Source organism: Pangasianodon hypophthalmus, chromosome 16, assembly GCF_027358585.1.
Source record: "Pangasianodon hypophthalmus isolate fPanHyp1 chromosome 16, fPanHyp1.pri, whole genome shotgun sequence".
In the NCBI taxonomy this organism is placed as follows: domain Eukaryota; kingdom Metazoa; phylum Chordata; class Actinopteri; order Siluriformes; family Pangasiidae; genus Pangasianodon; species Pangasianodon hypophthalmus.
The window spans coordinates 10,085,068-10,100,096 of NC_069725.1; the positions used below are offsets into that span (position 1 = coordinate 10,085,068).

At 37.1% G+C, this 15,029-nt stretch overlaps 1 protein-coding gene across 1 annotated transcript; it reads right to left on the reverse strand.

Moving 5' to 3' along the window:
* Nucleotides 1–31: 31 nt before the first annotated feature.
* icmt (isoprenylcysteine carboxyl methyltransferase) lies at nt 32–7,093 on the reverse strand. The gene is made up of 5 exons (XM_026920958.3): nt 6,862–7,093; nt 6,330–6,418; nt 5,448–5,617; nt 3,909–4,126; nt 32–2,713 (listed from the first exon to the last, which is right to left on the reverse strand). Exons 1-5 carry the CDS (start codon nt 7,078–7,080, stop codon nt 2,531–2,533), a joined length of 879 nt encoding a protein of 292 aa, XP_026776759.1. The 5' UTR covers nt 7,081–7,093; the 3' UTR covers nt 32–2,530.
* Between the last annotated feature and the right edge of the window lie 7,936 nt (nt 7,094–15,029).

A 15,029-nucleotide genomic window follows, 5' to 3' on the forward strand; every position in this document is an offset into this window, starting at 1 on the left:
CAAATATTAAATATATTATTCATACACTGTCTTTATATTAAGTGTTTATTTCAGAGGTTTGTAGTAGTTTTCTATGCTCAGTGTCATAATCATGAATAATTATACAGTTCAGTTTCCTTCCCATTTGTCTTACTGTAATACTTATGTACTGCAACTTGCCATCCTGCTGTACATGAATGAAACCTTTATGTTTGACAATTAATAGAAGCTGTTATGGTGGCCATTCATTGAAAAGTGCAACAAATCCTACTTCCTGTCACTGAAGCTAGTTCATGTTGAAAATGAAGGATATAAAGATGAATAAATGGCCCTGGATGTGGCTGAATGTGTGTAATCAATCAAATGCATTATTTGATTTAGTTAAATGGACTGGAAGGGTTGGTGAAAATATTGACATCATGATAAAATGAGAACAGAACCAGAAGCTAACCAAAATACATGCAATGCGTGGAAGTTGTAGAACATCACAAACTTGTCCATGTGTGTTGGAACTAATAAGGTTCTCTTGCTGATTTTGTGTATCCAATGTGCCAATAAATACATCTGTTACATTTGGCCCCTTCATGCAGAATCCAATTAGCTAGCAGACACTTCTGCCCACTCAACTTATGGTTGAATTTTGCCTGCAGTGCCAAGTTTATCACCATTAAGATGGCACAACATTTAGGAAAAGTGTTTATTACAGATTGTCAGCATTCAGCATGGAGATCTGCATGTGCCCAAAACTGCCTGAACAGTGTTAGGAGAAATCAACAAAAACAAAGTTTAGAAATATCATAACATGTAAAACTCCTAGAGGAACATTACAAATGTAATAAAACTCCACTTTGTCCATCCACACATCAAGAGAATACCAAATTCAGACCTGCCATCCCCGAAGAGGACTAATGTATCTTCAACATAATCCATTCACAAATCACTTCTCCAAGATACAAACTGGAGTGTATGTATATACTTTTTTTTAACAGATTTTACACCCAGTGTTTTGCTGGGCAAAGATACCACTTGCCTAAGATATAGACACTATAAATGTTTACATGCAGGAAAGTACAAAATTTTCCAATAGAAAAGTTTAGTTTCTTTCTTCCAATTATAGGAAAAAGATGTAATGTACAGCAGTTAATAAGAAAGTGTGCATGTAAACTTCTCCAGTGTCTGTATCTTAAAACAGAAAAGCTGCAGCTTGTGCGCCCCCCATGTGCCTGGTGATTCGCCTACAATATACATACACTCCGGTTTCTACTGCGACAAGCTTAACCACACTGTTTCAACACGTCTGCCCTGACCAGTGCTGGAAAGCAAGCAGTGTTTTTAATCACATTCTAATTATTATCTGTAGTTTTTTTTTTTTTTATTTGGTATTTCATTGTAGCCCTATTTAATCTTTTTCCCCCCATTTTTTCTTCCTCTTTTGACCAAAAAAGTACTTTTTTTTTTTTTTTTTTTTTTTAAACTATTTTCAGCTTTAGTGGTATCCCTAATAAATATAGTTAACTGATGTTAACTATTTACTTGTATAATATTAGCAAAGTCAAACAAATTCTGATTTTTCTGATTTTATCAGTACTTTTAGCAAGGTGCCATCTTTCAGTTGAAAAAATTCTACTCCCCAAATTCTGCTGATGGGTGCGTCTACCATTTTTATTAGGGAAAAAAGACTGCTCTGTTTGCATATTTCTGAGTGATAACTCATATCCGTGTACTCCGATGCTGAAATGCAGTGCTCCTAAGGTTGGCAGGTCTGCAAACTGAACAATTGTACTGTTGGCTCTTATCTAGGTAAAAACTCTAAAACATTACTGAACAATTCATATCTGAGTTTTTACCTAATAAGAAATACAAGAAACACCATATGTAAAATACTAATGTATTTACTAGGAGAGTGCTCAAGCATTCCTGTAAAATAAATAATATCTGGTATAAGTATCTGGTATATTTGGTATAAGTCAGGTTGAATGTATATTGAGTTGCAGTATACTTTTTCCTAGTTAACATACTGTACAACCTCGCTGTAGTTTCATGACCTTTAATTTCTAAATCCTGTTCTACAACAGGTAAAAAAAAAAAAAAAAAAAAAAAAGAAACACAAAGAATTAAGACCCTGAAACTAATAAGGAACTGACAAGAAATGACAGATGAAATGTACGGATGTGTTAAAACAGGTCTATATCATGAAGTAGAGATGCAAAAACTGGTCTACATGTATATGAAGATGTAAAAGTATTATATGATGTATGAGAGAAAAGACAAAGTGAATATTGATAATGTGGGGGAGTGCTGAGAGACTTTATAGCCATGTGTGAATTTCCGGTCTGAATTGCGTCGAGGTAGAGGCTCCACCCTGCTCAGAGTGAGCCGTTGTGTCTCCGAGCAGATCAACAGGCCAGTCTCTCGGTACCGTGTCCCCTCATTTCCCTTGGCCTTAACGTGAGCCAGAAGGTCACCGGGTGACCAGTTCACTCACAGTGCCAGTCCAGGAAGTGTCCAGGAGTGCACTAGACGTTTCCGCGTTTCTCTCTTTGTCCCAGTCTTATGAGTTTATCCTGATGCCTGAGATAAAGGGCAAACCAGTGGGGACTTTCTTTTTGTATTCGATGTAATCCTCTCCAAAGAAATGGATAAGAGAGATCTCCTCTTCCTCGACACGCTCCTTGAAGAACCGCCAGCTAGCCAACGTATAGGCCAAGAGGCATAACGGGTTGCACAGCATTATCTACAGAGAGAGTATTAATATTTGAAAATACACTCACTGTCCTCTTTAATAGGAACACCTGTACACCTGTTAATTCTGTGTAAACTCTAGAGACTGTTGTGTGTGAAAACCCCAGGAGATAAGCGGTTTCTGAAACACTCAAACCAGCCCATCTGGCACCAACACTCATGCCAAAGTTAAAGTCAAAGAGATCACCCTTTTTCCCGATTCTTATGTGTGATGTGAACACTAACTAAAGCTCTTCACCTGTATCTGCATGATTTTATGCATTGTGCTGCTGCCACATGATTGAATTATTAGATAACTGCATAAATGAGCAGGTGTACAGGTGTTCCTATTAAAGTGGACAGAGTATACATTGATGTAAGGGTGGATAAATCAGCAGATTTTTGTATCTGGGCTATTGGCTTTTAATTCGTAGTTCCCCAGTTCAACAAATAAAAAAAAGAAGAAAAACTTAGTCCTTTACTGACTTTTGCAATATTTGATATGCAGCTACGTTTAAACACGTTGGCTGAGCCTTGATCTGGCTGACTGTAGATAGTTTTTTCTATACGGATTAAGTAGCGTGCATGTATGACAGACGACCTTTCCTAAATCAGGAACACGCAGGCATGTAGAAACACTGACAAATCCAAGCAAAACAAAGTGCAGCGTAAAGTTAAGTGCAGTGTTATATAACTTTCCTGCTAACAAAACAGTCTCTTCATGGATAAACGTATTGAGAGAAAATAAAGATGCTAGCCAGACTTGAATAATATCTTATGTGCAATCCAAGGACAGAACACCGCAAACATTTGCCAATAACTTGGCTGATGTTTTTTTTGCACAAACATAATGTGCTGCATTAGAAACTTTGTCAGGAAAGGATAATAATCATCAACTTTTTTCTTTCCCTTAATCAGTATTATTGCACTTAACTAGCTAGCTATCCTGCCATACTATTATAATATGTTAGTTATAATATTTTTAGCCTAGTTGATTAGATTTCTGGGCAACCAAAATATGGGACTAGGAAGTACACTGGAGCTTCCACTTGCCCAGCAGTCTAGACAATAAATTTATGATTTGTCCACCCCTACAACAACATAGTAAACATCAATTGTTACTTATAACTACACTATATTCAATTATTTACTCAATGAGAATTTGGGTGCGACGGCCATTTTCTAAGCTTTATCTGGCCACCTCATACCTGAGTACCGATGCTCCAGTAGAACCAGCCCACATATGAGGGGTGTCTGAAAAATGAATAGACGCCGTTGGTGACCAGCACGTGGCTCTGAGCCTTCTCATTCTGCACTATGTGGTTGAAGTTGGATCCTGCTGTCAGCATGGCAGACTTGCGCAGACCTTCTCCACATAACACCATTATTAATCCCACAAAACAGACCCAGTTCATCTGCTTCAGCTCTGTGCAGGGACATGTTACAGAGGATTAATCACAATATGAAAAAATATACAGAATAGACACATTCTGTCAAATGGTTACAGTAGCAGATGAGCTGGGAATATCTTCAATGTTACATCATGCAAATTGTTCTCATGATTTCAGTCACATGTACACATAAACAGAGGTTACTCTAGGGCAGAGGCCTTTAATCATTTCCGCAATGTGCCGGTGTGGCTGCAAGTTTTCAATCCAGCTAAGCAGCAGCTACACCTAATTCCACTTGAACTTGATCCTCAAATGACTATCATTCCTATTTGATTGGAATAAATACTGCAGCCACACTGGCCCTCTGCATTACTGTTAGTTATTATTATTAGTTTGCTAATTAAGATCGCTATGCAAATCATCGTCAGCTTTACAAATCTGTACCTACATTAAACTGAAAGCTATAAGATAATTAACACACAGTTAATCATTTTTATTATTACAGGTATCTTGGCAGATTTTTTTTTTTTTGATTAGAAATACATGATGGTGTTTAATTTAACCAAAATGTAATCAGAGTACTGACTTACCCTAGAGCAAACACAGCTTTATATTTTTTGAACTAAGAGACAATATGGGGAGGAAATTTATGGTTTGATAAAACGCGACTCGCAGGCGAGTGATATTTTCAGTTCAACTATGCTGCAAAACCACATTTTTCCAGTAAGCTCATGACTGTTTTACTGGAGTTTCACAAGAATTTTAACTGGTACTGCCCTTAGTAGGAGAGGAGACTGCAACCCTAAATAACGCCACAATCACTGCAATACACTTGAGATTAAGACGATCTCAAATTAAAAGCTTAATGTCATATATGAATTCTGTTATAAGGTGGCAACTTTTTTAAAGACAGTTATCCTGTAGTGGCCCAGTGGGTCCATGGAGGACTAGTGGTCAGGCCATGGTGTTCTCACCGCTGAGGCCTGGGTTCAATTCCAAACCCCAGCAACATGGACACACTTTCACATGCAACCCCTAACGGGAGCAGCCAGAAGAAGAACAACATCCTCTAGCTGCCCAACACCTTACTAAGACATTTTAAAGTTGGTCTTTCCTTTAATTTTGTCCCCCCTCTGTCGGAGCTGTGAATATGACCTCTGATTGTCTGTCTGTTATACTATATACTGTCACTATATATACAATATGTTATACTACATATACATATATACATATATACATATACATATACATATACATATACATATATATATATATATATATATATATATATATATATATATATATATATAAATAAAACACACAGTCACTATAGCAAATCTTTCAGATGAAACAGACCTGGAACTAGCAGCTTTTCCACAATAAACTCCATCCAGGAAGAGATTGCTGCTACGGTGTATTCAACACTGTGGTTGAGCAGGAAGGAGTCTAGAGACAGACTGCGAGGGTTGATGATGGCTGTGACCAGGTATTCAGAGTAGTGGAAGAATGTCAGTGAACACAAGTACCTGCAGAAAGGCAACACTAGAGTTTAGACATGGCTTAGGGACAGTCACATCACTCACCATGCATGATAAAAGATAAAATACATTTTGATTCAATCCTCATTTAACATTGAGATGCAGAAACATGAATATGGACGGCCCCCACACGGACAGCTTAAAGTTACATGAGATAACTGTGGATGGTACCACTTAGAAACCAAGAAGATGGCTTTGGACTTCAATTGATATGAACAGTTTTGCTATGATGGCTTAGGACTACAATTGTTTTGACAGCTTTAGGACAGCAATTCCCACAAACAGTTTTGCTCTCAAGTCTCCGTCAGTGAACAGTTTGATAACTTCACCAAAATAGACTTCACGTGAAAACTATAATGAATTTCCTGTTTACACAACTGCACTTTTTGACCATATAGCACACAGTTATAGGAGGGACTTATTTATAATTGCACTGTCATCTGGTGCATCTCTCATCCAGATTAGGCTGTGTTCCTTTTTGAGTCTGGTTCCTCTCAAGGTTTCTTCCTCATATCGTTTCAGGGAGTTTTACTTACCACCGTCACCTCTGGCTTGCTCATTAGGGATAAATTTATACATTTAAAATTTAAATCCAGAATACATACATATATATATATTGTTGTAAAGCTGTTTCGTGACAATGTCCATTGTTACAAGCACTATACAAATAAAATAAAATTGAATTGAATGGGTTATATACCAGCCAAAGTGTGTCCATGTTGTGTCTGCAAAACTTATGATCAAGCCACATCCGAAGACAAATCCTAGAAAGCAAGCGCGCACAGCAACCTAATGGGGAAAAACAAAGGAAATTAATTGTTATATATATATATATATATATATATATATATATATTTAGAGAGAGAGAGAGAGAGAGAGAGAGAGAGAGAGAGAGACACATACAGTATATATAGATATCTAACTATATAGATGTAGTGATATATATAGATATCTGAATAAAAGCTGTTCACAGACAAAGTACATGCTGAGCAGCACATCTGTGAGTCTTCATGCCTCGCTAGCTAACCAATCCAGTTAAAGTGGATTATATGCACTTAAACACACTGCCAGCAGGACAGTTCAGGTTAATCTGCTGATCCTCACTAAGTGATTTTATTTTCTAGAAAATAAAATCATTCTAAAAGAACAAAACAGCTTCATCGCCGTAATGATATTGACCGATTATACTGAGTGTAAATATAACACTTAGCCTGTTTAGCTCTCACTCTTACCTTGTACAGAGGTCCCTTGTAAATGATTAGCAGGAAGCCGTTGATAACTGTAATATAAAGCGCAATGGCTATTTTCCCGTTTACACCGGTGAGGTAATCGAATATCCAGTCAACATGGGAGCCAAACTTTACAAGCAGGGGTATTATAATCACACCAAGACCTAAAAGAAAGCTTGTAATACTTATCCTCCCTTCCAGCACCAACTTACTGCCTGCCATGTTGAAAACAGGGAGGGCTCACGCGAAATCTCGCGAGACTCTTCGCACTCAGTAAGTTCAGAAGGCGGGATTTGATATCGTGCTCATTCGAAATCAATTTGATATATTCTAGTTTACTAATAAACATATTTCAATTTTTTTTTTATATAAGACATTTCTTTATGTATAGCCAAACGAATAAATAGGGTGGAGAGTAAATCCCACATGATGTTTTTGTGGATATCTGTCATTTTCTTCAGTGTAGAACATGAGTCTGTGTATTTATTATATTGATTATAATGATATTATCATATCTTGTTTATATCCTTATTTTCTTATGAATGATAGCATCCAACAACAAAAAAAAAAAAACAGTTTTGATAAATATGTAAAATGCAAAACCCAAGCAAAACATTACTCCATTCAGAAATTAGTCCATATTATTTTTTTTTTTTTTACAAAGACACAGATATGTGTGTTTTTATGAATCACATTCAAATGTTAGAATATACAATCAACTCAAGAATTATTGCATTTCTTTATTAAACTGAGAAATAATATTTGATGAGCCTCAAATTTTGTGTCCCACACATATTCCTGTGTTGGAGGTATGCTAGCTATGGCCAAGTCTTAACCTCCTGGTGGTCCATGCATGATAAAGTGTGATTCAATCCTCTTTTAACACTGAGATGCAGAAACATGAATAGGGACGGCCCCCACACGGACAGCCTAAAGTTACATGAGATAACTGTGGATGGTACCACTTAGAAACCATGAAAATGGCTTTGGACTTCAATTAATGCAAACAGTTTTGCTACGATGGCTTAGGACTACAATTGTTTTGATAGCTTTAGGACTGCAATTCCCATAAACAATTTTGCTCTCAAGTCTCTGTCAGTGAACAGTTTGATAACTTCACCAAAATAGACTTCACATGAAAACTATAATGAATTTCCTGGTTACACAATTGCAGCCTGGTTAGAGCTAAAATATCCCAGGTCTTAGCAGAAATAAGAACTTAGTTAAAATACATTTTTGGGAGATTTTGCCTGTACATTTTACAGTAAATCTAAGTAAAATGTAATGCAAATTTTACACAATAGTTACAGTAATGGTTACTGTAAATTTCATTTCATTTCATAATATAGTTTCATTCTATAGATGGACAGTATTTCACTGACAGCTGTAAAAAAAAATATCTACAGTAAATATTCAATGTTACGCTGTAAATATAAACCCCCCCCCCCCCCCCCCCCCCCCCTGCTGCTGCAAGACACAGCTCACAAGCAGGCAAGAAAAACATAAAAACCTCAATCTCAGATCACTTCCAGATCCAGACAGTTTCACTGGTGTCCACTTTCCTGAAAGCAAACCTACAGCACACACACATACACAGTCCTGTTCATGGGGAAACAATGAAAACAGTGAAACAACAGATCCGACAGCAATCTGAGATGGAAATGTCATCAAACTGAGGATGGTAAGTGTGATGTGCTCTAATGAAGCCATAAGGCTTGACAAAAAAAAAAAAAAGACATTGTGCTGTTTGGGTGTTTTATTTCACCATCATCCAAGTAATTCTCTCAAGTAAAGGCATCATTACCAAAAATATATAATGCTGTGACTTTGAAAACTGTCTTCTGCAAATCATCTACTGCAACTGACTTCTGGATTAACTTGCTCTGCAACAGTTACCTGTGATTGAGTGGAAAGAGAAGCTAGGAAGACTGTTCACTGGTTACTGTGGCTGCTGAAGATATTGATGTGTCAGAGCTCATTCCTGAAACTTAACCTTTGCTCTCCTGAAACTTTTGCTGAGTTTCAGGTGGATGGGAGTAAATATGAAACTTAAAGAAATTACTGGTACTATATCAATATAGTAAAATAGCAACTGTAGATTTCACCTCTTCCATACAGAGTATTAGACCATTGCCCTTCATGCTTTCTGTATCCAGAATGATGAATTTTACCTTTTACTGTAATCACAGTATCTACAAAGAAATTCTAATTCTTTTGCTCAAGTGCCCCAGAAAATTTCTTTTATTTTTGATTTGCTTTCCTCATGTGTTTGGGACCAATCTCTACACGCACAGTGATAAGACCATTGAATTATGTGCCATTTGAATTGTGGCCGGTCAGGACCTGCCATTCATCTGCCCCTGGCTGGATTTACAGCTGAATGTTCACTTGCAGGTCTCTTGGTCAGGCTAGCTCCTTCCTCAACATAGTGTGCCACTGAAATCAGGGTTAAGAGGAGAGCGGAGCCAAAACACCAATAGGCAAAAATGTGACAAGACTATAAACATGTTACAAATGTCTACTTAAAGTCATTACATAGTGATGTCATTGACAGTGCTAAAACATGTAAGGATGCTGTCTAATACACTCATAGAAAAGGGTGCTTCAAGGGTTCTTTGGATAGCTGAGAGTCTTAGCTTCCTAAAATAGTTATGTATTAAAGCTCTGATTAAGAAAAACTCCGTTCCTGATATACTAAAGATTTGCTTGTATAGCATCCCATGCAAACTTGATAAAACCTGCAACAACAAAAAAAGTCTATTTGGTAATAGTGTGTGTTGTCCATTTGGCATGTCTGCCTTCATGAATATGCAATTTGAGGCTTTTTATTGAAAGATGCAAAATACAGGGTAGCATCATTGCAAATCAACTACTTTTGTAGCTGCAATGCCATTTACTGAGCCTTAAAGTCACTTTAGGAACAGAGACTGCACATGAAAAATGAATAGCAGCTGAAGAGCAGGTATTACATTTGTGGGAGCACATTCCATCAAAGTCTAAAAGATGAGAAAGTTGATCAAAATTATGCCTTAGTAAAATAATCAAGAAGTTTCTCAAGATAAAGACCTATTGGGTTATTACCGCAGTAAAGCTGGTTTCATATTAGTTGCTCACCACAGGTTAGCACCTCCAATGCAGTACTTAAAGAGATTTTCATTCACATTTATGAATTAACAAAGTGCACACTCATGTCTATGCTTCTTTATTTCACATTTATATTACATTTGTGAACAGTTCTTTGAAGCATATCAATGAGTTTATAATATACTTCAACTGCACTCTAATCTCTTTGAAACTCTCTGGAGCTATTGAGTCTTTTGCGCATACTCACCATAAAAAAAATTATTTTATTTTCCAGCCGTACTTCATACATTATATAATTGATGCAGATTTTCTTTGTAAATCAGCTGCAACACACTCAGTATCTAACTGTGCACATAATTTATATGATTGAACACACAAATTTTAGTATTTTAAAGATTTTATTAAAGTAGTTTCTGTTTTACATTTCTACATAGTACCTTTAAGGTTCGCCCAGAGGAACAAACCAAGAAATCCTTTCTAGAAATAGCCTTTTTGAGAGTATAAAGCCTAAGAAAGACATCTAATGAAATTTGACTTGAAATTTGCCTTTGCTTAAACAACACCGTTGCTTAAGGAAAAATGAAAGGAACAAATGCAAACACTACAAGTAGACTACATAAAGTGACTTTTTAAAGTATCCCTACGGTTACATAAAATTGGAGAGATACTGGTTTTGATGCTTCTAAATGGAACAGAGTGAAAGAGGCAAGCAGTGAAACTCCTCAGGTGCACACACACACACACACACACACACACACACACATCTTGTGTGTGCTGATTTGTTTGCTTTCACCAAAACCATCTGCTCTCATCTTATCTAAAAGCTTTCAGTGCCTCTGGCACAATATGAGACTAAGATTATAATATGTCTTAGTTGAAATGTTGTAATCCAAACTGTCCAACCAAAATTAGATCTTTTATCCATGTCAGGGTAAAATATTCCTTCTTTATACACTATGTGCATTAGAAAAAAACAATATTATAAAGGCTCTGCAGCAGCACACCCAGATTTGATTTTCAGTACAGAGAGAACATGCTGTAAGCTTTTCTTAGAGGCTTAATGTTTCTACCCATTGCCTCAGGACAGTTGGTCATTTTGTTTTTCCTATTTGACATTCAATCAGGTACATAAGCGCAATCTCGAGCAAGCCCATCTGTATAATGGTCCTCTTGTAAGCCTCTTCGAGATGATGCTAAAGAACTGATCTAAGCCAAAGGATTATAACAGCATGCCACTCACTTTAGGGATGTAATGTGCAGCTGCTTAACCACGTGTTTTATGTATAAAGAGTTAATAAAAAGGTTTTAGTAAATCCTGCAATAGAAACCCACAGCTTCATAGTGATAATCTGAATCTACACTATATGGCCAAAAGTTTGTGGACACTTGATAAACCACACCCATATGTGCTTGTTGAACAGCCCATTCCAGATTTAGTCCTCCCTTTGCTGTTATAATACCCTCCATTCTTCTGGGAAGGCTAGATTTTGGAGCGTGACTGGGGCTCATTCAGCCACAAAAGCATTAGTGAATTTGGGCACTGATGAAGGGCAAGGAGACCTGGCATGCAGTCGACGTTCCAGTTCATCCAAAAAGTGTTCAGTGGGGTTGAGGTCAGGGCTCTGTGCAGGCCACTCAAGTTCTTCCATGTCAACTCTGGCAAACCATGTCTTAATGGACCTCACTTTGTGCACAGGGGCATTGTCGTGCTGGAACAGGTTTGAGCCCCTTAGTTCCAGTGAAGGGAAATTATAATGCCAGAGCATACAAAGACATCCTATACAACTACATGCTTCCAACTTTGTGGCCACAATTTGGGGAAGAACCACATACTTTTGGTCATATTAATGTAGCTAATTGTGTTGAATAATCATCAACACTTATGAAGCTGAGTATCGCTATTAAATATAGTAGGCTAATATGTAATATATAATGTTCACAGATGCTGTAAGATTTAATGATTAATTACAATGTGGTCACATATAAGTGAAATAATAAACTATTTTATGATTCATTTTCAGTTTCTTAAATGTTTGTTCTGTTTCCCATACAAAGACTGCTTTGTTTATTTTCTAACATGTTTAATGCTTTTTGAGCCTTGTCTCTGGAAACGGTAACATGATTGATTCTCCTTTAAAGTAAATTACATCAAGGCTTAGAGCCCCAATTCCACCAGGCGGTGTAACACTTAACACAACCTTGGATATGATTTGCTATAAGCAAGTCCTCTCATGGGGTCAAGTGTACATACAGATTAACTGCATAGGGAAGAGTGGGGTAAGTTGTAACAAGGGGCAGTTGTAACGGGGTCAACACTATCCATCACTCTGCACATGCTCAGTAGCATCCTCTGCCTGCCTGTAAAAGAACAGCAACTTGATCACAGCTATGAAGAATTTATAATCCTAAGTCAGATTTGAGGTATGAAAGTAATTATCCTTATCTGGAGAACATGTTAAATTAGGTGTTCATTTTGTACGCAGATGAAACTGACATAGACCAGTATGTATCACTGTCTAAACTATCAGTTAGTATGTAGTGAACAAACTACAAAAGAGATTTCTACTTACCTGAAAATTTGTTTCTTTCCTGGAAAACTGGAAAATAAGGATGAAGCTCAAAGAGCCAAGCAGATCCGCTGTTATTTATATTATTATCATATGTGTGCGTCATGCAGAGCCCAACATGTATGCGCCCACTTAAGAATATATTTCAGCAAAGAAAGTGCTTCAATGCCCAACTACACTCACACACACACACACACACACACACACACATATACTGTACACACACCGATCAGCCATAACAACCACTGACAGGTCATGTGAATAACTTTGATTACCTCATTACAATTGCACCTGTCAAGGGGTGGGATATATTAGGCAGCAAGTGAACACTCAGTTCTCAAAGTTGATGTTTTGGAAGTGGAAAAATGGGCAAGTGTAAAGATCTGAGCGACTTTGACAAATGCCAGATTGTGATGGCTATACGACTGGGTCAGAGCATCATTTCCAAAATGGTAGGTCTTGTGGTGTTCTCAGTATACATTGGCAAGCATAAGGATAAATATAAATATAAATAGTTAATGAATTGAGATGTCACAACTGATGCTCTGTCAATCAGCAAAGCAAAATCAATCCCATAATGGAAATATATCATTAAAGGTGTTAGAAAATTTTGAACCTTTAAGGGTTCTTTGGTTGGCATTCTAGGGAAGCCCTTTAAGTTCTATGGAGAGCCCTACAACACAGTGTTTACCTTTCAGAAAGTCCTTTTTGCAAGCTAAGAGCCATTAGTAATATATTGAACTGCTGGAAAACCTTTTTTCTAAGAGTATCTGTGAAGTACAGTCTAGTCCGTCTAGGTGAAGCTGAGTGAAAGGATGAGGTGGAATCCTTTCTTTCTGATATTGTCTTGTCTAATTAAGCCCTCTAGATGGCAGTACAGATCAATGCTTCAATTCGATAACCTCGACACTTGTGCTTGTAATTTTGGCTTCCATATTATTAGCAAATGCAAGTTCTGCTCATTTGGTCATTTTTAAAATGATTTCTTAAGCCTACTTGAGGAAGCTTGATGTATCTGTATGAACTGTCCTGTTTGTATCCATCTCTCTGACTTTTGTTGACACTTGTTTTTAATTCATCAACTAATTATCAATACTTAAAATATGAGATAAAATGTATATTAAAAAGAAAAAGATGCAAAACATTAAGAAGACATGATTATAAAGAGATATTGTGGTTTTATTAAAAAGACTCATTAAGTTATCTAATACATTCATGCAAATATTTTTCAGCCTAAATAATATAAAATACAGAAACACACATTTATAGCTTAGGTCTTGCATTAATCGCATACTAATGGTTCCTTTGTCAAAGGAATATGGCTTTCATTCAAATCTTCTGCTCAACATTTACATGGGTTCCATGTTCTTGTTAACCATTTTCTTTGCATAGAATACTAAAGCTCTCTGCTGCTAAATAACAGTGGCTATGGTCCATTTGTGGACAAAATAAAAGCCCTACAGAGCTGTGTGCAAAAAAAAAAATTACAAAATTAATTTGTCTTTACAAAAGACTTTACATGCAGCTAAGTTAGCAATTCTTTGCCATTTCAGAGCAAAAAAAATTAAAAGGAAGATTCAGTTGAAGCATCCAGAGTTAGTGCCTGAGTTTACTGTTGTTGTAGTTGTTGTTGTTGTTGCTGTTTTTCAATTGTGAAGTGCATCACTGCTGAAAACAGAGAGGGATCACATCTTCATCTGGAGCAGGGAAGAGCCGCAGGGTCTCTCTCGAGTACTTGGAATAACCATCATGGAAGATTGGCGTCTTCTTTGGGGTAAAAAGTGAGACTGTCTTGTCCCAGAGGTCTGTGTGAGAGATGCCACTGTGCAGCTGGGCCTCCAGGATGGTCTTGAGGCGCTCCACCCCATCAGTGCATCTCCTCTCCAAGGCCATGAGCTTGCACCTGACAAATCAAAGCACATCACTGTGAGTGCTAGGCTTCATCGGGATATATACAAAATGTCTCCACAGATTTCAGAAAACTGACTGCTCATAATAGGTCTATAGATTTTATATGTAGTACATTATTTTTAATTAATATGCTTTTGAACATACCTTTTTTGCAGATCTTTCATGATGGATGGCTGGCTGGTGTTCAAGAGTGAGTCGGTGATGTAGAGAGGTCTGACTCTTGGCCGCTTTCGAGCCTGCATTTATACATAAACCAGGGGCATTTAATGAGATGCAAGTTCTCACACTTTTGAGCCAATCAGCAAGCTTGAATGAGAAAATGGTACAAGGATGAATTGCTGGAATAATTGGTACACAATAGCTGAGAATTAATAAGCAGGTGGGAGGGGTTATTTTCATCCCTCGGTGTCAATCAATTGTTAAAGTTATTGTTGGCAAAGCAGCTCTGAGTGTTGTGAATCAACACAGAGGTGATTAATGTTGTTACTGATGTGCTGTGGGAAAGTGTCTGAGCAAGTCAAACATCTGCCCAAAGTTACAGTGAGCTACTAACAGCAAGATATATAATGCATAATGGATGTGTTCCAATATAAGAAAAATGATCACAGG